Source organism: Cydia fagiglandana, chromosome 2 (assembly GCF_963556715.1).
Source record: "Cydia fagiglandana chromosome 2, ilCydFagi1.1, whole genome shotgun sequence".
Classification (NCBI taxonomy): Eukaryota; Metazoa; Arthropoda; class Insecta; order Lepidoptera; family Tortricidae; genus Cydia; species Cydia fagiglandana.
The window spans coordinates 2,280,146-2,304,336 of NC_085933.1; the positions used below are offsets into that span (position 1 = coordinate 2,280,146).

Consider the following 24,191-nt stretch of genomic DNA (forward strand, 5'->3'; position numbering starts at 1 on the left):
TGCTAGGAACACAAACTAACTAATCCAAACAAAGTTACGGAGTCAAAAATTGTGTTCCAAGCATTTTCCTCTACAACTTTTTTAAGCATTCGTTGCCTGGCCTATATAATATATTATGTTGAAAAGTATTTCAGTAACATCTAAAAATAATGACAATCGTAATAACCGATAGTTTCGACGCAATAATTAGAAAACGGTGTGCGTTATTAGCCGACCGTCTTCGCCACAGCCCAAACAGTATTCTAAGAGTGACATTCCATTTCCAACTGCAGCTGCAATACTGTTCATTTTACTATGGAAATTGACAATGACAGCGACGTGTTTTCATATAGTAAAATGAACAGTATTGCAGCTGCAGTTGGAAATGGAATGTCACTTTAAACGTGCTGGCGCAGCGCTGGGACTCGCCTGTGTTCGCGCGCTGGGTGCGGCTGCACGCGCCGCCGGTCGCCGCACCACGCCGCTTTTATTGTAAATAATTATTTTTATTTGTTTTTATGTTCTTTTTATCACTAACATAGATTTATAAGTGTTGTTGAGCCTTGTACTAACAATAATATGGATTTTTTTTATTCGAAATAAAAATATTGAATTGAATTGAACAAATAAAGTTACCAGAACGGTGAGCACGATCTTGCTGTCATTGGTGGCCACCCCGCCGGCTTTCGGCGAGATCTTGCCGCTGACGTCATCGATAAAGAATGGATGCTGCGGTGGCTCTGTGATGTAGTACCGGATTTCAGAAGAGGTGTCCACGTCCCGGGCTTGCACCTGAAGAAATGTAGCATAGATTAGAAATATTTGGATACATTTTGAGTGGATCAGGTATAGAATAGATGGAAAATTCAACAGTTTCTGAGTGCTTAGCCAACATGCCAATCGCTAACGCTCCGTGGCGTAGCGTAGTCATCTCTCTCTATCACTCTTCCATATTAGTACGACGGTGACAGTTGCGCTTAGTTCGCTACAGAGCGTAAGTACGATTAGCATTTATGGTTACGCACCCTGGGGCCAAATTCGACATGTACAACTGTCAGATTTCGCATCCACGTCAAATCAACAGTTGATTTTATTGCATACTGAGTGTTGATTCCATCAACGGTGGATAATATCATTTGGTACAACCAAAACTCAACTCTAAACTAACGGCCTGGCCACGACATTGGTCTAAGGCGATCGGCGGGGCGGCGGGCGGGGCGGAAAACGCGAGCGACCGCCAGGCATGCCACGTACTATCAGTAGCGGCGGCTGGGACGTAGACGTATTTAAAAGCATGTTTTTTTTTTCAAAAGTGCCTAGAATATATTTCATTGTTTGTCAATGGGTGCATGGGCTAAATACAGGACGACAAATTTATTTACATCTAGTTTAGTATTTTATATATCGTATATATGAAGCACCCAAAAAAACGAGTACTTACACAAGAATAAGTGTGGAGACGTCACAACATACTTAAATACGCGAAAGTACATTTAAAATTTCAATAATAAACCCTTCCGTCTCCATGTCGCTCGAAAAAAAAACAAAATGTTTTGTTTCGCATCGCCCCGCTCGATCCGTCGCGCCTACTAGGCCGGTCGCGCCGCTCTAAAGTCGTGGCATCGCCCGCGCTGCCCGATACAAATGTTCGAGTCGCGCGCCGCCCCGCTCGCCGCCGCCGCCGGTCGCCCGGTGCACGCCGCGCGCGTTGCCGCTCGGCGACAAGGCTCGTGGCATGCATTATGCGTCGCCGGGTTATTGTTTTTGCGACTTACCGCCGGTCGCCGCCGCCGATCGCCTTAGGCGGGCGAGGCGGAAAACGCGAGCGACCGCCAGGCATGCCACGTACTTTTAGTAGCGGCGGCAGCGACTAGGAGCGGCTGGTACGTAGACGTATTTAAAATCATGTTTTTTTTTTCAAAAGTGCTTAGAATATATTTCATTGTTTGTCAATGGCTGCATGGGCTAAATACAGGACGACAAATTTATCTAAATCTAGTTTAGTATTTATTGTATATATAAAGCACCCAAAAAAACGAGTACTTACACAAGAATAAGTGCGGAGACGTCACAACATACCTAAATACGCGAAAGTACATTTCAAATTTCAATAATAAACCCTTCCGTCTCCATGTCGCTCGAAAAAAAAACAAAATGTTTTGTTCCGCATCGCCCCGCTCGATCCGTCGCGCCGCCTAGGCCGGTCGCACCGCTCTTTAGTCGTGGCATCGCCCGCGCTGCCCGATACAAATGTTCGAGTCGCGCCCCTCCCCGCTCGCCGCCGCCGCCGGTCGCCCGGTGCACGCCGCGCGCGTTGCCGCTCAGCGACAAGGCTCGTGGCATGCATTATGCGTCGCCGGGTTATTGTTTTTGCGACTTACCGCCGGTCGCCGCCGCCGATCGCCTTAGACCAATGTCGTGGCCAGGCCGTTAGGGTGGTTCGGTTTGGTTTGCTTGTCAATTTGACATTAACAATCCACAGTTAGGGAACTGTGGATTGTTAATGTCAAATTTTGACATTGTACGTATTCGAGAACTTATGATGTTTCCCACATCAACGGGAGATCAACACGATACGTCAAACGTCGCTTGTCGAATAGGGGTCCAGGTCTTTGTTCGAAAGAACTAGAATAAAAGCCAATGATATATAGAAAAATGTTTTGCGAGCTCAATATAATTTGGGATAACCGGAACACATATCATCAGTATTTGGTATTTGGCAAGAATTCCGCTTACAGCATTTTTCAGTTGTGAATGCTGCAAATTTTTAAATATCTATCCATCGCTTTATATGCGTGTGAGACGTGGACTCTGACACAACGGGACAGAGAGCGATTGGAGACCTTTGAAAGGTGGTGTTGGCGGAGGATGCTAAGGATTCATCATCATCATCATCATCTCAGCCATAAGACGTCCACTGCTGAACATAGGCCTCCCCCTTGGACCTCCATACGTGCCGGTTGGAAGCGACCCGCATCCAGCATCTTCCGGCGACCTTAACAAGGTCGTGCTAAGGATTAGCTGGACAGAAAGGAAGACGAACGAAGAGCTGAGCATGGCAGGAGAGAAGAGATGCCTGTTAGACACAATAGCTAACAGAAGGGGCAAGATGGTTGGCCACCTGATACGGCACGACAGATTCTTTTTAAACATCCTGGAGGGCAAGATTGAGGGGAAAAGACGCAGAGGAAGGCCCAGGCTCCCATATCTCAGCCAAATAAAAGAAAGAGTTTCTGTCGTGTCGTACGAGGGAGTTAAAAGGCTGGCCAAGTAAAAAGAAGAGTGGCGATTACTCCACCGACAAGAGCATAGCTCTTAAATATTGATGATGATGATGATCCTTAGTTATCAATATAGAAAATTTTTCGTTTACTCTTTTCAGAACTTTTCTATATATCCAGAATTTGTACTGTACCTGCAATTCCGGTTCAAATTTGATCGCGTCTTCATCTATAGATGCCTTGTAGACGCTTGTGGTGAACACTGGTGGGTTGTCGTTGGAATCCAGCAAGGATATCTGCAGGGGCACCACTGTCGTCTGTCCAGCGCCGTCGTCGTCTATAGCCTGATAAAAATATGTACTGTACCTGCAATTCCGGTTCAAATTTGATCGCGTCTTCATCTATAGATGCCTTGTAGACGCTCGTGGTGAACACTGGAGGGTTGTCGTTGGAATCCAGCAAGGATATCTGCAGGGGCACCACTGTCGTCTGTCCAGCACCGTCGTCGTCTATAGCCTGGTAAAAATGGTTGATGGATAATTTAGGGCAGACAGCAACTTCAAAGACTATACTTATAGTTATGACTTGATTCTTGAGGGTCTCTTGCTTCCGTTGGACCTCGGCACATGCTTCAGTTGGACCCTCAATCCTCATTAATCTAACTATGAGTACATTTTTGAATTAGATTGTTCCGCCTTTGTAATGAGGTCATCAATACATACTGACATATTTGGCTAAGTAATTAAACATCAACAATATTTATTAACAAATTGATTAAACATACAAATTGTAAACTAAAATAAACCTAAGAATGAGCAAAACTAACTTAACAAATAAAATATTACCCACTCTGATTGTCTCCCGGATCTAATGTGCCAAAAATACTGGCGGCATTACCCCGCTGAATGGCCAGTGATATATGTTGGACAAGGAAAGAACCAGAGCGAGGGTCGCAGCCCCTATCCCTTAAACGTCGCCCTATATCCTTAATAAAGGCTAAGTTCAATGAACTATTAATAAGAGTTTTGTTTGATTTCGGGACCTGCGTTTGACTCCCAACTTTTAATTAGCACCAAAATACCGGCAAACCTTGTATTGCAAGAAGTAATCCCTCCTGGTCTCATAATCCAAACAGGGCGGAGTGCCAGGGTTAATGCAAGGTGCCACGGTGATGGCGCCACTGCGGTTGTTGACCTTGAATAACTCTGCGCCGTTGCCGGACAGCTGGTAGATTATGCCGTCGGTTCCAAATCTGGAAAAGAAAATAATATTGCCAATATGTCGTTAAAAATCAAATTTCTAATTGCGTCCATATCTATCTATCTAATCTAATATCTTTAAACGAGCAATTCTTGTTTATTTATTTATTTATATGTTTATTTATGTATATGTCGGCGGCCGATCGTAATATCAGGCATATCGTGAAATTCCTAGGCATATCGTGAAACGTGAAAATCTTTGACTCGTTCCCTAGCTGAGTCGACGGAGCCCCGCGTCTCCTATTTCTGGGCAGATTGCCCTTCGGGCATCTGAAGTAACCTAACGAACCTATCCTGCCTATACATTGGTTTAGTGTGAATATCGTCAAAACATTACACAGGAACATTACGATCTGCCTGATCTTACGATCGGCCGCCGACATATATATTTTAGGGATCTCGGAATCGCTCTAACGATTTCGATTAAATTTGCTATATAGGGGTTTTTGGGGGGCGATAAATTGATCTAGCTAGGTCTTATCTCTGGGAATACGCGCATTTTTGAGTTTCATGATGTTTTCCGAGCAAAGCTCGGTCTTCCGGATATAATGATATTAAAACTTATTAACAAATACATACTGTATGTAATTATGTAAGGTGCCTTTTGCTTGGAAATGGCACAAAATATTGTCGACTACTTTCATTTTAGAAGAAATTTTCCCTTGTTTTAAAAAAAGATTTGGTCTTACCTGCCGGTATCTCTATCTGTAGCCTTCACAATTGCAACTAAGGCACCCCCTGGTGCGTTCTCAAGCACAGAAGCAGAGTATGCGTCATCAGCAAAAGTAGGAGCGTTGTCGTTTACATCCGTGACTGTTACTATGACGCTGGCTTTGGAAGAGAGCCGAGGGGATGTATGTGACTCTTCGGCGATCACCTATAAAATAAAAAACATACATACTTAGGGCATACTGAAAATTCCTGGACTGGCCACATAGAAAAAATAAGTAGTCTCATTTTTCAGAATCCAAAAACTTTTACTTTTTCAGTATGGCCCACGTATTTCAATTTTGTGGTAGTCTTCAACAGTTTTTTCTTATGATGTAGGTGGTAAACGAGCAGGCCGCGTAGCCAAGATGCCGATCGCTTACGCTCCGTAGCGATCGAAACGCAACTGTCACTGTCCCACTAATATGGAAGAGTGATAGAGAGACATAATGGTTTTCGTTGTCGAAGCGATAGCGATTGTAACCTTGGCTAGGCCGGCAGACAAGTCGCCTGATGGTGAGCGAAGCCTGAAGAGACACCCGCGACACCAGAGGGGTGGTAAGTACGCTGCCGGCATTTAAGATGGGATTACGCTCTTTTCTTAAAGGTTTGAAGGTCGTAGCGGTCCGCAAATACCGCAGGCGACAATTCATTCCACAGTTTAGCTGTGCAAGGCAGGAAAATTCTGGAGAAACGCACAGTTGAGGACTGCCATCGCATAAGATTACTTCATAAAAAAGGTTTCATAGAATATTTGTGACGTTCCACGGTAAAAGGTACCTTATGGCGACTGGAACTTACGTCACATAGCGCCGCAATAATATTGGAGCGGCGTTAATAATAGCGTAAGCGCCAACCGCCATAAGGTACCTTTACCCGTGGGACGTCACATTTCATTCCGAAGATTACTTTATTTTGTTTTTCTATGTACCTAACATCTTATCAAAAAAAGTGGAGGTTATGGGTTATGGGACAACTATAAGGTTCAAACCTCACCTCCAAGATAAACTTCCTCTGGTTAGGGTCCTCGTAGTCTAAGCTGGAGTTCAGACGAAGAGTAACAGAGGCGCTTCCTGTCGCATTGGCTGGTTCCACAATGTACGCTCCCGTCTCGTCGGAGAGACGAAGGGTGAACACGGAATTTAGGCCCTGTAAAGGAGAAATAAAGAATTCAACGACGTTCGCCTCGAATAGGCATACAGCCTATCTGATCCGAAACTTACCAGCTTTTAACGTTGATTAGGATTGACAATGAAGGTCAACCATACAACCAATAAAAGTCACCAAAAATTCATGAGCTCTGAGTTGGACTCTCAAACTACTCATTTTCAAAAGTGTTGCAATTGTATTCGGAAAGAGCCACCGTCTCCAATTCTCCCTCAATTGCTCAAAGGTTAACTGGAAGAGATCCCTTAAAGGGATAAGTTCGCCTATGTACTAATGATGAATGTTATTTTTCCTATTTTGTTTTGATTTTTGTACAATAAAGTGTACTACTACCTACTACCAGGCGTGACTCACTCCGCGATTCCGTCGCTTTGCTACATGTAGCTAAAAGTACATCCGTTCGGACCTAATTTTGGGGTTTACCATAAGCTGCGCGTCCCCACCTAGCGGCCATATCTGTGCTGATCGTAACAGACGCGTTTTGTTAGAGAGTGAGTCTTCTGTACTATTATTTATTTTGTGCTACTACTACTACTAAGAGTCTAGGTTTGTCGCCCTCTGCAGCACATCCTATGGATCCTTGGAACTACAGAGCTGTCACATACGCATTGCCGACTGCATACAAAATTATGTGTAAACTTACATTTCTGTTAGTGATGACCATGTCCAGATTGCCCACAGGCAAGCTTTTTGGAACCTCTACACTGTCTACACCAGGGGTATCCAAACTTTTTTACCTGAGGGCCATTGCGCCTCGGAATTTTCGCGCGAGCCACCGTCGACGCCGAGGGTGTATCTGTTAGGGCTGAACACCTGGAACCTAGCTCCCGCGGACCGGATTGGAACGCTGTCGGCGGGCCGGATTGGAACGCTTCGCGGGCCGGATTTGGCCCGCGGGCCGGGGTTTGGAGAGCCCTGGTCTACACGGTATTCAGGCTTGGAGATGCGCGCTGGCTCGCCGTTCACGTATCGTAGCGATAAATTATAAACTTACCACATCTCTATCTGTAACAACCATGTCCAGATTCGGAAGCGGAGTGCCCACAGGTAAGCTTTCTGGAACCTCTACACGGTATTCAGGCTTGGAGAAACGCGGCGGCTCGTCGTTGACGTCTCGTATCGTGATCGTTGCGGTGGCGATGGACGATGTTAAGGGGGAGACTAGGGGGGAGCCGTTTACTATTTCCGTAGCCTGCGGAAAATATTTAAAAAAACAGTTATTTTACACATGTAATTCTAATAGAACTTCGGAAAAAGATAATGAAGTGTTATTCTAATTCAAACTGCACCACATGATAAATTTTGCATTAAGCTTGCACAGAAACTCGAAACGCTCAAATTATTAAGTCTAGTACTTAATTTTTAAGGAAGGAGCAAAATTATATATATTTTTATAATAGCCTATTTGGTGTCCCACTGCTGCTGGGCAAAGGCCTCCCCTGTCTTCCGCTACTCGTTACATGCTCAAGTCGTTGTTCCAGCAAAATTGTAACCAAACAAAATGAACCAAAATTTTTAATACTTACTCTAATTGTAAGATTTAGAGGCGACGAGGGATCGGCTAAGGCTTCTCTGTCTAATGGTTTAGCTGTCACCAGGTTGCCTGAGGCACTGTCTAGTAAAAAATAGTCCAACGGATCTGAAAGTGAAAAAATAATTAGGTATTTAGATAATTTTCATAATCCGGTTGGAAGGGTCAACTATGTTAGATCCTTATATTGAAGAAATTCTTAAAGGCCTCCTGGAATGTATATTTTAATTAAATAGGGATCGAGGTAGATTTGAGTATGCTTGTTTCCAGCATCCTTCGCTAAAGATCCGCTTAGGCCACTGAGCATGGGTGGAAAAACACCTTACTGGTCAACAACTCTCAGAACAATTATCTCGGCTGGACCCGATCAGCATCTTTAGCTCACACCACCACTGCCAAGGTTCCCACCGGGGTAACCTCGCCCAAAGACCCACTAAGACAAATGAATATAAGAGTAAGAACCAGTTACTGGAGTTACTGGTCAACAACTCCAAGGACGTTTCTCTCGGTGGAACCCGATTAGCATCACTCATGAGCAGCACCAACGGCAAGGATCCCTCGGAACATCCTCCGTGAAAGACCCGCTGAACAAGGATGGAAGAACAACTTACTAGTCAACAACTCAAGGAACACTTCTCTAGGCTGGACACGATCAGCATCTCTCGCTCGCACCACCAAAGCCAAGGTCCCCACAGGGGCATCCTCCGCTAAAGACCCGCTGAGGGCGCCGCTGAAGACCGGTGGGGAGTTCTGCACGTCTTCGACCTTGACTTCCACTGGAGCTGTGGAGTTGAGGGCTCCATCCTGGAAGAAATTCAATAAGATATTTAATATGTATTTTACATATGTATTACAGTGTGTATTATATATACGTCATAAACTATGTCTATCTAAACTAAGCGCCCCAACTTGGATAGTGACAGTATGGAGATATAAATCCTAAAATATGACGTTTTAGTGGTGTTGTCTCACTTCATCGCTGCCAAGTATGATTGTTTCAGTGGCTACAATTCTAGATACAATACAACAGGTAAAATAAAAGAATTGCTGAATGGTAAAATAGGATTACGTGATGATACAGATAATATTTGGGTATGTTTGGACAAGTAGTCCCTACGCTATACGATGGAAGATAGGTACGTCAGAAACAATAGATTTTTAGTGAATGTCAATTAGTTCGTTCACATACTTAGGTGATATATTTTTCAAAAGAGGAGGTTTTTTACGAAGAAAACCGTAGTCGAGTTCAAAAATTGCCTACCAGCTAATTAACAAATTCATTTAAATACTTACGGAAGCGTACAGCTGGAACTGGTAGAACTGCTTCTCATTGTAGTCCAGAGGTTTCTTCAGCACCAGAGCACCCGAGTAGGAGTTGGCCGAGGACTGAAGGGCTACCACTTCGAAAATATCACATGCTTCGGGCCACTGGAAAAGTGAGAAATGTGATACATTGAAAAAAATTACGGTTTGTTCTTTAAACGTAACGGTTTAAATAAACTACATGCCTAGTATTAAGCTTCGGGACTAAAGATAAATGTTTTTAAAAATGCGTCCTTAACCCTAGCAGTGTTTGATTTTGAAGAATACTTTGCATCAGCAACTAAAGTTATAATTGTTGAAATGTAGGAACAATTCACCCCTCCGGATAAATTCGATCTCAAAGCTCTACCGCGCGCGGAAGTAGCTCAATATTTTAAGTCTAATTTCTCGCCTCTTAGGAACTAATTAAATTAAATATCTAGGGCCACTTGCACCATCCCACTAACCCAGGGTTAAGCGGTTAAACCGCTAACCGTCTGTCAAATTGTACTGGGAACCATGGTAACTCCATGTTTCTGGCGTCTGTTAACCGGTTAATCCCGGGTTAGTGAAATGGTGCAAGTGGCCCTTAGTGAAGCTCTATAATATTTCAGGCTTTGCTTAATCTAAAGGTCTGTTCCTGGCTGTGTCTGGTCTGTCAATATCTAAGTAACAGACTACAAGTAGTGGTGATAGATACCTGTTCGTTGGGCAAGCAGCCGACCTCGAGATTGTCGCCAACAGTGTCCCTGTCTTCCACCAAGATGTTCTGTAGAACTGTTTTCCCAACCACTTCGTCTTCAGGTACGTATACTTCATAGGGACTCTGTAAATAATTGTTAGTTCCATGAATTCGTGAAAATCGTCCTCCGTCTTAAATATGAGTAGTTTTGAATTTCTTTCTCGTACAAAGCATTGCATGTTATGAGTTGATCATTTGAAGGTACCAAAAAACCTCGTCATCATATCAAAAGGAAGACGTCCACTAGTGGACAAAAACCCTCCTCCTTGGATGTCCACAATAACACAACGAACTGTTATGGGCTGCCCTTAGCCAAGTATTAACAGCAACCTTAACAAGATCGTCGAGCCATTTTGCTGGAGGACCTTCTATTGCCATAATATAGCATATTATCTTGCGGTTCACGATTGCCGCTCAAGAGGGTTTCTACCCCATCAGCCATCAGTTAAACTGTAATAATTGTTTCTGTATTACTTACATTTTTAAACTCCGGTGGGTTGTCATTTTCGTCCCATACTATCACAGTCACGGATTCAGTCTGACCTTCGTTGTGTTCGTTCTTTATGGACACAAGGAACTTCAGCGTATCATTTTTCTGAAAAAAAAAGTAAATTCTGTAGACAACTGGTGTAATAACTCTAATTTACATTTTTCTATCTGATCTGACTAAAATATAACAGCGCTATCTGTTGACTAAGTTTTCCACAACTCTCCCAACTTGTTAGAACTTTTGGCAACTTGCAAAATGCTCAATTACCACACTATATGTAATTACGGGTATTTATACTGCTAGCGACATCTAGTAGGTATAAACTTTTTATCCTTACCTCTCTATCTAAAGGTTGGACTAGAGTAACGTCTCCTGACACAGGATCCACTGAAAACTTGTCAGTCCCCACCAAACTGTATTTTACCTGAAAAAAGGCAGAAGATATTACATTAGTACGGCGACAATTATCAACAAAATTATTTGTCTAGAACCCGGCCGAAGATGGTTACCTATCTCAAGTCAACTTTAAAGTCGTTTATTAAAACCCCGAAACGTTAATTTGACGGAACGCGTTTTTTTTTTTAAATAGTTGTATTTTTAGAGGAATCGCCAATGTCGCCAATCAAATCTAACCCAATGGCTTCTACACTATGCCTTTTTCAAAACTTCGAAAATTTTTATGGTTTTGGAAAAATAAACGCTTTTGGTCAAATGAAAATTCTGGCTGGGCTGGGAGGTCTTAAGGTTCTGTCACACAGGCGCGTTTTCCGGGCGGGGCGTGAGCGCGGCGTCTCAGAATAAATAATAGTATTAGGTACAGAAGACTCACTCTCTAACGAGACGCGTCTGTCACGATCAGCACAGATATGGCCGCTAGGTGGCGACAGCGCCACGCGCGGCTTATGGCAAACCCCAAAATTGGGGTCGAACGGATGTACTTTTAGCTACCTGTAGCAAAGCGACGAAATCGCGGAGTGAGCCACACCTGGTAAAAGTGGCGCGCCCCGCTAACGCGCCTCCGAAAAACGCTCCTGTGTGACGGAGCCTTAACTATAATCCTACTTGGTATTATACTCACTGGTCCACCACTGGGGTTTGTCCCTTGTAACGTGTACACAACTGAGCCGACCGGGGTGCTTTCTGATAACGGCAGGTTGTTCATGTCCTGGGTGAAGGCTGGGAGGACATCCGCGGATTCTGTATCTGGAATTTTAATAAGATGGTTGGATGGTGATTATTCATGGGCTTCTTTATAATATGCGACGATTGTACTTACATAGTATGATAGTTCCTGATCTATATGAATGAAATTCTACGTGTAACTATTGTGACATCTATTGCAGCATCACCTTCCTTCCTTCCGATTTCCGTTTGCTTGTAAAATAACCAAAGATATGATAAAACTATCAAAATCTGTACCTACGGCTTCTTTTCCTCGAATTTAGGACAGATATGCACCACGCATAATTGACAAACTTCAGACTAGTATTTTTACTCGATTGCCAAAAAAATTAAATACCAAATATCTTGCACATTTTCAAAAATGCAGACTATAACATGATTACTGTCGTTTTAAATAAGTGATTACTAAAGCCGGTACCGTTCCGAATAACCAGTCAAAAAGAAGAGTTACAGTAATGGCATGTGTTTAACGTCTTAATGACTGCACTTAGGGACCGTTTTGGTAACCGTGCTGCGCTGCGGTCAACCGGCGGAGAAAGTTCGCGAAACAACACCTTAATTATATTAACTAGAACAATTGATGGTGAACAGTCGTTTCAAAAATACCAAAAATACCTTGACAAAGATATGAGATTAATTTTTACTATTATCTAACTCAAAGATTCATCATCATCATTTCATCATTTCAGCCTATATACGTCCCACTGCTGAGCACAGGCCTCCTCTCATGCGCGAGAGGGTTTGGGCTATGGTCCCCACGCTAGCCCAATGCGGATTGGGGACTTCACATACACCTATGAATTTCTTCGCAGATGTATGCAGGTTTCACGTTTCACGATGTTTTCCTTCACCGAAAAGCTAGTGGTAAATATCAAATGATATTTCGTACATAAGTTTCGAAAAACTCATTGGTATGAGCCAGGATTTGAACCCGCGACCTCCGGATTGAAAGTCAGACGTCATATCCACTCGGCCACCACCGCTTTTTTTTTAAATTTTAACTCAAAGATTAATAGAAAATATAGGAGACCTACCGGCGGAGTCGAATTAAACTTCCCGTTAAACCTAATAATAAATCACATATAATTAATATAATAAGTAAAGGCCAGTCCGCCACAAAAATTTTGTTTCGTACATAATGTATTTTTCTAACAATCTGTTTACATAAAGTGTTTCTTTTTACTTTTCCATTTTAATTACATACAACCACAATGCAGAATGATCTGATCTGGGGTCATCCCATGTCATCAAAGCAAAACATTAGGCGAATATGAATGCGGGGTTGAATCATTTTGGCTGACGGTTGGCTGGCAGCACAATGTGGGGTCATTTTTGAGGTCTAGTCGGTCTTCTATACTTATTCTAGTTAATTACGAATCACGAGCCGAGGCCGACATGTCATTTTCTATGACGGCTGATCGGTGACCGACCACGTGGTGCTTTCCATACACCCCGGGCTAGGGTTGCCATATGGAAGAATTAAATCACATAAACATATTTTTTACGCAGTATATCACATTAAACATATTTGTTCTAGTTCCTATCATCCTTTTATCTAGTTCATTGCCTCCAGGCAAGCCCGCAAAGGCACCAGCTACAGGGCCAGAGAAAGTCCCTCGCTATAACCAAGTGCTTTGTTTTCGAGCATTTCGCGCCTATTAACACGACCAAGCTAATCATTGGGTCAGCTCGGGTAGCCCAAATCGAATGTGGTGAAATAATACGGTGAAGAAATGTGACCGGAAAACCCTTTAGAGGGAAATCTGTTGCAAAGTATAACTAGGGCGTGAAAATCGTGAAATATGTATATATAGTTGAAACTATTAGTGCTTGTTTCTTACATAGTATTGTCCCTACTGTAATATTGGTAGCTATCCACGCATGTGATTGATATTTTTTAGTGACCTCTATTGTTTTAATAAAATAAGGGTGACAGCTGTCACCTGTCTACGCATTAAGGATGACTCTCGCTAGACCGAGCCGTATCCGGGCCGAGGAATCCGATTATGCCACTTTCTATAAAAGCTGATCGGTGATTACGTGGTAGGTACTTTCCATAGAAAACGAAGCTCTGGAAGCTCCGGCCGGGCCCCGGCATGGTCTAGCGTCAGTCAATGCTTTATGTTTTGAAACCCACCGAAATGTTTTTTATAAAACTGTGGTAGTATACCGGGTGTGGCCTGTAACACGAGCAAATAATTAAAACATAGATTGTACTCCTCAAACGGTGACACGTTTGTTCAACAACTTTTAAAAATTATGAAGTATTTAGATTCCCTATTTTTCATACAAAATAAATATTATCTTCAATGGACGCCATCGCCACGCCATATCATTGTTATTGACGTTGCTTGTCACGCCTTAATCATAACAAAATTCGCAATACATTGCGTCTTAGAATAAACTTTAACGTGTATTAAAAATCAAACCACAAGTTATTTTTAAAAGTCGCTGAACAAATTTTGATCAATATGAGGAGTACAGCCTACAGTTTAATTTTTTGCTCATATTACAGGCCACACCCGGTATATGATAATGACATTCATACTCACAACCTGCTCACAACACAAGTGCATTAATTGCATTATTTCCTGATTTTATCATGTCTTCGTCTTTAAGTAAGTATTGAATATAATCGGTTGTAGGTATTTAGGTATATTGGAGGTTTTATTTCTGAAATCAGTAGCTGATCAAGGTTTTTTACCTGAAATCCATGAAAAAGCGGCCCATAGGACAAGCAAGGACCACCGTATCTCCATCTTGCGTCGTCTGAAACAAACAGAATAATAATTTACTTCAAAGTTTTTCAAGTAAAAAATACCTACCTATATATTACTTAAGAGCCCTTCAACGTGCACACTAGCGCCACAGCTAAATAATCGTAATTATTTAAATTTTACGAAAGATATTGAAAAAAAGGGGCCGCTACGTACTATATTGTGTATTTAAGTACCTTTTGAATACATCAAACTAGTTTTTATGTCGCTGGATTCATCAATCTATGCGTCCAAAGTTAAAACGGCCGTTTTTGTTTTGAGTTCCTAGATCGACGAAACCAGCAACATAAAAACTAGTCTGATGTATTCAAAAGGTACTTAAATACACAATACAGTACGTAGCGGCCCCCTTTTTTCAATATCTTTCGTTAAATTTAAATAATCACGATTATTTAGCGGTGGCGCTAGTGTGCACATTGAAGGGCTCTTAATCTACTCCTTGATTATTATTTTAATTAATTTTTATGACTATACTTCGTTTTTTTTAGCATTAGAAATTAGGTAAACAATCTTGATGTGTCTTTTAATTGAAAAACACATTTTAAAAATAAGTTACGGCAAGTATGTAACTATTATGAATCTAATACGATCATTTATATTCTTCTGCTTTCATAAGTAATAGTTTTATATTTTTATAAAGCGTTTTTCAATTAAAAGACATGTCAAGATCGCTTACCTTCTTACAAGTTCTTTCTAATGCTAAAAAAAACGAACTATAAGTTATTAATAAACGCAACATTGTATGGTTACTCATAGGCACCATCGCCCGCACTGTCAACTGTCCATCGGTGGACGTAAGTTATTTTATTACAAAAGGCATAATGGTTCACCGATGGAGTGTTGCTGTTTGCATGTATGTGGTATGTACCCTATCTACACTACATTGGGCATATAAAATTGGCCTTTATAAACTTCTTTATCAATAAAATATACGTACCGTAAAATGGGGTGAGTAGGGACAAAACTGACATTCAAACCTCGATAATATTTTATTTTTACATTTTATGCAAACTTAATGTGATTAATAAATGTTCCGGCCGTTTGTATTTTAGTTTTTTCTTTATGATTTTAGGTAGTTTCATAACTTTAACGATAAACACAAAATTCCTCCTCACCCCGTAGTCCCTCGTGGGTGGGATGGGATTTCATACTAAAGGATGGTTTTGAAACGTTGTTGAATCGATTTTTTATTATTATCAATATTATTATAGCTCCATTTGTAATAAGAATACATTATTTAGGTAGCAGTAGCCTTTAAAAACCATCTCACCCCCCTGTCATTCCTTCTCTCCCCATTTATAACCCGACTCACCTCGCAATCCCTAGTCCCATTTTACGGTACCCGTTTTCAAATCGTTAACTCGCAAATAGGACTTGGACAGCTCTCTATTAGGCAGCAAATAGGTCTTGGATGGCTCTCAATTAGGCCCCCCTCGCAATCGGAAGCAAGGTCGCAGCTGCAACGAGGTCATTGTCATTGACATTGTGTCGCTAGTGTGTTTCGTTGATTAATCACCATATCATTTTCATTATTTATAAATTATTTAAAAAAAACCGGACAAGCGCGAGTCGGACTCGCCCACCGAGGGTTCCGTACTTTTTAGTATTTGTTGTCATAGCGGCAACAGAAATACATCATCTGTGAAAATTTCAACTGTCTAGCTACACGGTTCGTGAGATACAGTCTGGTGACAGACGGACGGACGGACGGACAGCGAAGTCTTAGTAATACCCGTTTTACCCTTTGGGTACGGAACCCTAAAAACGGGGCATTTACCGTGTCCGGCCGGTATAGGGTCCCGTTTTACCCTTTGGGTACGGAACCCTAAAAACGGGGCATTTACCGTATCCGGCCGCAGCTTCCGGGACGGGCGATCACGTGGTGCTTTCCATAGAAAACGATGCGCAGGAAGCTCCGACCCGGACACGGCCCGGTCTAATGAGTGATCCTTGCAAATAGAGTATAATCTCTGTGTGATTTTTTTTTCATGGCATTTGTCTTTGATTAAAACGTTTAAATATTCAATATAAAATCTCAATTTTGCGTTCATCATCATCATCATAATTTAAGAGCATGGCTCTTGTCGGTGGAGTATGCGCCAGTTTTCGCGGTCCTCGGCCAGGTTCTTTAGGTCTCTGTAAGACACGACATTTGCTTTTGCATTTAGTTAATTTTGCGTTAGCCCCCTATTAATAATAAATTAGTAAATTACTAAACACATTGTCACCATGACCCACTTACAAACTTAATAAACAAATCAATTCGATATTCCCGGTTTAAATGCAATTATTAAATGATTATACAATTGGATCTGCACTGGGTTAATTGTTTCAATTGACCCCAGGTCCGGCCATTTAATCATACTAGCTGCTGGTCACGGTCAAAACAGGGAAACCAGTATTTTGACACGTTGTCCGTCTTGTTAAAATAAAGTTAAAACAGAGTTTATTTTAAGATTTATTATAGGTAGTTTAGTTGTAATTTAATGATGAGGCTATTTAACATTCATGTGTCTTAAAAACCTTTATACAAATACAAATACAAATATACAAATATATTTATTTTCCAAATCGACATGACTTGAAACCTTAGTAACTAAATTAAAATTAACTATGGAATATGTACAACAGCTTCTTAGAACAAACAATAGCCCTCACACTAGGTCGAGCCTGTGTCGTGAGGACTGTGGGGCGTTGAACATAAGATTTAACAACAAGATGCGTAGGATACAGGTCTGATACTTAAAAGTAAAATACACTACTAACTAATCAATTCGACTACTACTACTACTTATATTTAGTTAATACATACATACATACATCACTGGCTCAGTGACCCAAAGAGGATCTTGGCCTCTGACACAAGAGAGCGCCATTCTGCCCTATTCTGCGCCGCTTCACGCCAGTTGGGTATTCTTTTTGGGCTTCGGGCCCGGACGGACGGTCGTGTTTAAATAATTTTAATTTAGATACATTTAACTTTATTTTAATCTAAAAATTTCATGTTTTAATATAAAATATCAAAACACATGTTTCAAACTATAGAAATAGCGCATTTGAACCTAATTAAGCTACTTATAAATATCTACAAAAGTAGTAGGTAGATATTATAAAATCTAAAATAACACACTGAAATGACGAAACTGCATGAGCTGCCTATTTCAGGTTAACATATTTACTAGTTAATTATGATATGCAAGCAATTTACGAATTAGAGTTTCATAAGTAGCATATTTTTCTCAATGTTCGAAGTCAAAATACTGTCCAAAATGCAGTAACATAACCGTGTAACTTCATAATTGTAAACGTTAGTTGTAATTGTAATTATTATTTTGTAAGCCATTGTTTTGGCTGTGACAAGGTTGGTGTAACGCCGAGTTTAGTCTTAAGGCTGTGAGATTCACTCTTGAATCTAAATGGCTTTATGTCGCAATACTGTTTAGTTTAGGCTATTGTGTTTAATTAAAATCATAATTAAGTCACTTTGCATAATGTACTTTTAAGGCCAGGTATGACATGGTTGAAGGTAAAGGTATTTCCGAACTACTTACTTTGAATAGGTAGTCTATACTACCTACTCGTATTTTGAAAAAACATTGATAATATCTGACACCATGAGCGATAAATAAATAATGATACGTTAAAAACCTTATATTTATTATTTAGCTTGCAAAGTGCGATTGTATGTAAGTATGTGTCTTTGGATCAATGAAATTTAAAATCACTTCCTCACTTTAAGTTGAGTTTTGGACATGTTTGTGAATTCGGTGGGCGACTCCTACTCGCAATTACGTATTGCATCTAACGAATAAATCTATCCAATCGAAACAATTGAGTTATAGACCAATAAATCAAAAAGTGGAACGTACAGTTTCCAAACGCAGAAAATTGCATCGACCGAAAAACTAAAACTAAATAAAAACTAGTTGTGAAACTAATTCGCGGAACAGTTCATGTACCTTCAGAAAGTCGTATCTCTTGTAAATCCTTACATCTAAATTCTACTCTATTTCTTCAACAATAAGGTTGAAGATTGAGTGACAGTTGAAATGTAATAAAGTTCTGAATGACAACTCTCCGTGCAGTACTCGAATGTGAGTAACTGGGACATGTAAGTAGCATTGTAGTTTGGTAATAACAATAACTTAGGATAACGTGTGATTTAGCATAGCGAATTTTAGCCATTACTGCCATTAGGAGTCCTTATGTCCCATTTAGTCCCTTGAGATTAGAAGACCTTTATGTCTCATTGGCCACAAGTCGCAACTTCACTAGTGAATTTCAAAGAAATAGTGGACGAACGAAGTACTTAAACCAACTCACAACAATAGTTACTACGTGTAGAATGGCTGTGTTGAAGTTTAGAACAGAATAGAAGAAGTTTAGTTATTTGGTGTAAAAATAAAAGTTAACCTAAAAATACAACTTATCGTATCGTTTGAAACATTATAAGGTCTACCTACTTATTTTTACTAGGTTGATCTTAGCATGTCCTTACGAAACCAAGTTTTAACCAGAGCAACACCACAATGGAATTGCGATAGATTCACACGTGACGCAAGAGCATGCGCGTGAGAATGATCTGTAACTACGTATGATTGATTTGGATTACTATTGGAATGACAGGTTTTTGTCAAGTCAAATGGAGCGTTGAGTGCTTGTAAGAAATCAATTATGAATAGTTAATGAGATAGTTTGAGGGTTTCGTGTTTATTGACTACTGTGCAGCTCCGCTCGCATGGGAATCGATCAGTGTCATTAAGTACGCCAAGTGGGTCAAAAACTTTTAGTATGCAGTACTAGGTGTCATCTGGTCCCATGTTCATTTTGCTGTCGTATTTTTTAGATAATATTTCCTAAACAAAACTCCTCCTCAGTTGAGAGTTACAAATACCTATGATGTTAAATAAATAAATAAATAAATAAATATTATAGGACATTCTTACACAGATTGTCCAAGTCCCACAGTACAAGAAGGCTTGTGTTGTGGGTACTCAGACAACGATAATATATATAATATAATAAATACTTAAATACATAGAAAACAACCATGAATCAGGAACAAATATCTGTGTCATCACACAAATAAATGCCCTTACTGGGATTCGGACCCAGGACCATCGGCTTCACAGGCAGGGTCACTATTACCCACTAGGCCAGACCGGTCGTCAAATGTTATTGCAATTAACTGAAAATTAGGTACATATTAGGTAGGTTCAGCGTTTTCCGGACAAGTCGTGATTTCGTTTACTACATATTGTGACGCAAAAAAATCAATTTTCATAGGTATGTAAAGGTGAAAAATGGGTTTAGGTAAACATTAATATAACAATTCAAAATATATCTCAGTTGTCAAGTATTATAATTATAAGATTTGGCAAAAAATTACTCATTAAAATAAAAATTTACAGCCTTTCTATGACCAAGGTTGATATTAGACACAGATAAAACTAATAAGTTAATTAGGTAATGCCTTCGCAATAATTAGTTTTCTTTGCACAGTTACTTTTATAATAAGCATTTACCGTACTATCACTATATACCACATTAGTAAATTAGTAGTTACCTATAGTTCGTTTTTTTAGCATTAGAAAGAACTTGAAAGAAGGTAAGCGATCTTGGCATGTCTTTTAATTGAAAAACGCTTTTTAATAATCAATAACTATTACTTATGAAAGCAGAAGAATATAAATGATCGTATTAGATTCATAATTGTTACATATTTGCCGTAACTTATTTTTAAAACGTGTTTTTAGGGTTCCGTACCTCAAAAGGAAAAAACGGAACCCTTATAGGATCACTCGTGCGTCTGTCTGTCCGTCCGTCTGTCACAGCCAATTTGCTCCGAAACTACTGGACCAATTAAGTTGAAATTCGGTACACATATGTAAGTCTGTGACCCAAAGACGAATATGTAACGTCAACAAATGAATTTTAAACATAAAGGGCTACTTTTGGGGAGTAAAAGATAAAATTTAAAAACAAAGTTTTGCAAACTATATCGTGTTACATATCAAACGAAAGAGCTCATTGTGAGAATCTCAAATTTATTTTTTTTATAAATTTACGATAAATAGTTTAGAAGTTATTCAAGATAATTTTTAAGAAAAAAAAACCGACTTCCATGGGGGCCGATGAAAGATTATTGTAGATGGTACACTATGTAGAAAAGGAGGTAAAACCACCCACTTTTTTACTAGCATTTCGCTTCTGTATAATGGCTCCTCTACAGGATGGGCCAACGCCGGCCACTCCAAGGGACGCAGCCATGCACTATCACTTGCTCCCTCTAACGCATAAATGCGTCCCTTGGAGTGGCCGGCGTTGGCCCATCGTGAAGAGGAGCCATGAGGGTCGTAGTTCTAGCCTAACCTAACCCACTCCTCAGATAGCAGTTCGGTTCTGTGCGGATCGCAGTTCGAACCTAATCAAACCCACTTTTCAAGTAGCATTTCGTTTCTGTAAGGCTCGCAGTTCTAACCTAACCTAATCCCTGTTCGGTTCTGTGAGGATCGCAGTTCAAACCTAACCTAACCCACTTAATGGCGCATGCCGTGCGGTGTACGGGGGTTTAAGCGGGAGGGGCTAGTAAGATTGGCATCATCGTACTTTATACCTAAATTAATTTTATGGTAGGTAATCATAGTTGTTTATTTAGTTAAGGTATCATAGTGGTTTTCTGGGTCAAGGTCTGGGTCCGAGTCCGGGTCAGAGTCCGGGTCCGTGTCCGGGTCCGAGACCGGGTCCGAGTCCGGATCCGAGTCCGGGTCCGAGTCCGGTTCCGAGTCCGGGTCCGAATCCGGATCCGAGTCCAGGTCCGGGTCCGAACCGGATCCGGGTCCGAACCGGATCCGGGTATGAGTCCGAGTCCGGGTCCCAGTCCAAGTCAAAATCGAAATTCGTAATCACCAAACGTGTACCATGCGTCATTGAAGAGTTCTGTTCTGGTCATCATCAGCAGTTCCACTTCATCAAATGCGACAGTTTTTAATGTAAATGCTTGATTTTATGATGAAAATACAAAAAAATCTATACGTATGCCTTTAATATTTGAGGACTCGATTCCTTATGGATCCCATCATCAGAACTCGAGCTTGACAAAAATGTGGCTTAAAAACTTAACTTGCTTCACGAACATAACGAAAAGGAAAAATCACCAAACGTGAACTATGCGTCGTTTAAGAGTTCTGTTCTGATCATCATCAGCAGTTCCACTTCATCAAATGCAACAGTTTTTTAATGAAAATGCTTGATTTTCTGATGTAAATACAAAAATCTCTATACGCATGCCCTTAAGATTTGAGGAGTTCCCTTGATTCCTCATGGATCCCATCATCAGAACTCGAGCTTGACAAAAATATGGCTTAAAAACTTAACTTGCTTAACAAACATAACGACGAGGACAAATCGCCAACCGTGAACTATGCGTCGTTGAAGAGTTCTGTTCTGATCATCATCAGCAGTTCCACTTCATCAAATGCAACAGTTTTTAATGAAAATGCTTGATTTTCTGATGTAAATACAAAAATCTCTATACGCATGCCTTTAAGATTTGAGGAGTTCCCTTGATTCCTCATGGATCCCATCATCAGAACTCGAGCTTGACAAAAATGTAGCTTAAAAATTTAACTTGCTTAACAAACATAACGACGAGGACAAATCGCCAACCGTGAACTATGCGTCGTCGAAGAGTTCCGTTCTGATCATCATCAGCAGTTCCACTTCATCAAATGTCACTTTTTTGGATGTATATGCTTGATTCGTTGATAAAAAACCAAAAATCACTATGTGTATGCCTTTAAGATTTGAGGAGTTCCCTCGATTCCTCATGGATCTCATCATCAGAACTGGATTTTGACAAAAACGGGACCAATCTGTATGCATATACATTCAATCAAAAAAAGAATTTTCAAAATCGGTCCAGTAATGACGGAGTTATGGAGTAACAAACATAAAAAAAAATAAAAAAAAACATACAACCGAATTGATAACCTCCTTCTTTGAGATTTGGAAGTCGGTTAAAAATAGACAAAAAATGACCATTCCCCCCCGTCTATCTCCGAAACTACAGGGTCTAAAATTCTGAAAAAAATACACAAAATAGTCCTTTACCTAAAGATGACAGGAAAACCTATTAGAAATCTACAGTCAAGCGTGAGTCGGATTTAAGAACAAAAATGCGGTTTAGGTTTTTTAGGGACACAGCCACAATAGTTTAAGTGAAACGTGATGTAGACAGCTATTGCGAAGGCCCTAGGCCGATATCCGCATAAGGCCGAAGGCCCGAAGCATCCCGAAGAGGCCTGCCTTTAGCTTCAAGCATGAGTCGGAATGACGACAAAAAATGCGACTATAGTTAAACCGTAACCAGTCTGCAGCGATTTTGATAGCCCACGCAGTGCAAGTGTCATATTAAACGTCAAACTTCTATGAAATTATGACGTATTAACAACACTTACACTGCGTGGGCTATCAATTCCGCTGCAGACTTTTATTGGTGTGACTATAGGCTGTATCTGGCACACAGCCGCATTGGTACAAGTGTAGTACTGATTGATTAGGTTACTATTGTTACGTGTTTTAAAAAGCACTTTACAGGGTGGCCAAAAAAATAACTAAGTGTATTCCCGTTGCCAACGTGCAACCCCGAAATTGCGAGGAAAAATTTGGCTGTTTCATACATTTTGGGTGGTTCGTTTTCTATGGAAGGATACATTTTTTTTTCGCGATTCGGGGTTGGTCCCATAGTAAAAGTTGTAAAGCTCAGTATAATCTGAAAACCTCCCCGGCTACGGGAATGCACTTATTTTTTGGCCACCCTGTAGGTATTATCTCTCTTCGGCCATCGCTTTTAAAACACTTGCGGAAGTTGTAGGAAGCGCGACCCGTCGGACGCTCCGAGCTATTAGCCCTAGGCGGAGCTCGGTCTTCAGTCTTCGTATTTGGACACTTGTACTACTGTTCGGCATTTAATCTTCCTATGTAAGCTACTTTGCATAGTTGCAGAGATACCTATAAGCCACCACGCCAGAAAACTTCATGTTACATCTGGTTTGTAATTGACCCAATCGGATTTTCAAGACGTTTCACTCACGTCACGTTACATGTACAAAAAAAATTGTTGAAAATTGTGTGATGTACGGAACCCTTGAAACGCGAGTCCGAACTCGCACTTGACCAGTTTTTTTTTATTTAATTAAAAGACACATCAAGATTGTTTACCTAATTTCTAATGCTAAAAAAAACGAAGTATAAATGTGAAAATTCGTTTATTCGTTAGAATTAAGGATTCATTACAAAATAATAGATATAAAGGCCCTATATACTCCCTATGTTTGGCCCTATGGTTGACTGGTAGAGAATGCCATTTGGCATTAAGTCCGCCATTTGTACATTGTTGTATATATTTTGTGCAATAAAGTTTAAATAAATAAATAAATAAATAAAGCTAGAGTGTAACTTTAATATTTTTTATAACTACCTACTAAGTACGAGTGCATACTTGTTTTCCATCGTATTTTCTCGGAAACGTTCGTATTTGTCATGGTACTCCAGTCAACCTGAGTACTTTTAGCGAGGCGATGGCGGTCTTTGGTGTCGGAGGCCAAGAACCACTTCGGGCTTCGGGTCGTTGCGCCACATCAGTAATAGTAAGTAGGTACCGTAAAATGGGGTGAGTAGGGTCAAAACTGAAATTCAAACCTCGATAACATTTTATTTTTACATATGAAAACTGAATGGTGTGTATAATAAGTGTTCCAGACGTTTGTATTTTAGTTTTTATTTTATTTTGGGTAGTTCCATTTCATAACTTTGACGATAAAGAGGAAAAC

General features: G+C 40.5%; 2 protein-coding genes across 2 annotated transcripts in view; both read right to left on the reverse strand.

Moving 5' to 3' along the window:
* The window catches only part of LOC134674253 (scavenger receptor class B member 1-like), a 254,420-nt gene that overhangs the window by 113,706 nt on the left and 116,523 nt on the right, over window positions 1–24,191 (reverse strand). The gene's annotated exons all lie outside the window — the stretch shown is intronic.
* Window positions 1–24,191, reverse strand: part of LOC134673475 (cadherin-87A) — a 66,689-nt gene that overhangs the window by 23,857 nt on the left and 18,641 nt on the right. Inside the window, exons 2-15 of the mRNA XM_063531473.1 lie at window positions 14,286–14,350; window positions 11,478–11,602; window positions 10,737–10,823; window positions 10,388–10,504; window positions 9,868–9,993; window positions 9,159–9,293; window positions 8,477–8,669; window positions 7,861–7,973; window positions 7,329–7,526; window positions 6,164–6,316; window positions 5,149–5,336; window positions 4,290–4,452; window positions 3,567–3,716; window positions 616–771 (exon numbers count right to left, since the gene is read on the reverse strand). Coding sequence (XP_063387543.1) covers window positions 616–771; window positions 3,567–3,716; window positions 4,290–4,452; window positions 5,149–5,336; window positions 6,164–6,316; window positions 7,329–7,526; window positions 7,861–7,973; window positions 8,477–8,669; window positions 9,159–9,293; window positions 9,868–9,993; window positions 10,388–10,504; window positions 10,737–10,823; window positions 11,478–11,602; window positions 14,286–14,340 — 1,959 coding nt within the window. The 5' untranslated portion in view covers window positions 14,341–14,350. The remainder of the gene's footprint in view (window positions 1–615; window positions 772–3,566; window positions 3,717–4,289; window positions 4,453–5,148; window positions 5,337–6,163; window positions 6,317–7,328; window positions 7,527–7,860; window positions 7,974–8,476; window positions 8,670–9,158; window positions 9,294–9,867; window positions 9,994–10,387; window positions 10,505–10,736; window positions 10,824–11,477; window positions 11,603–14,285; window positions 14,351–24,191) is intronic.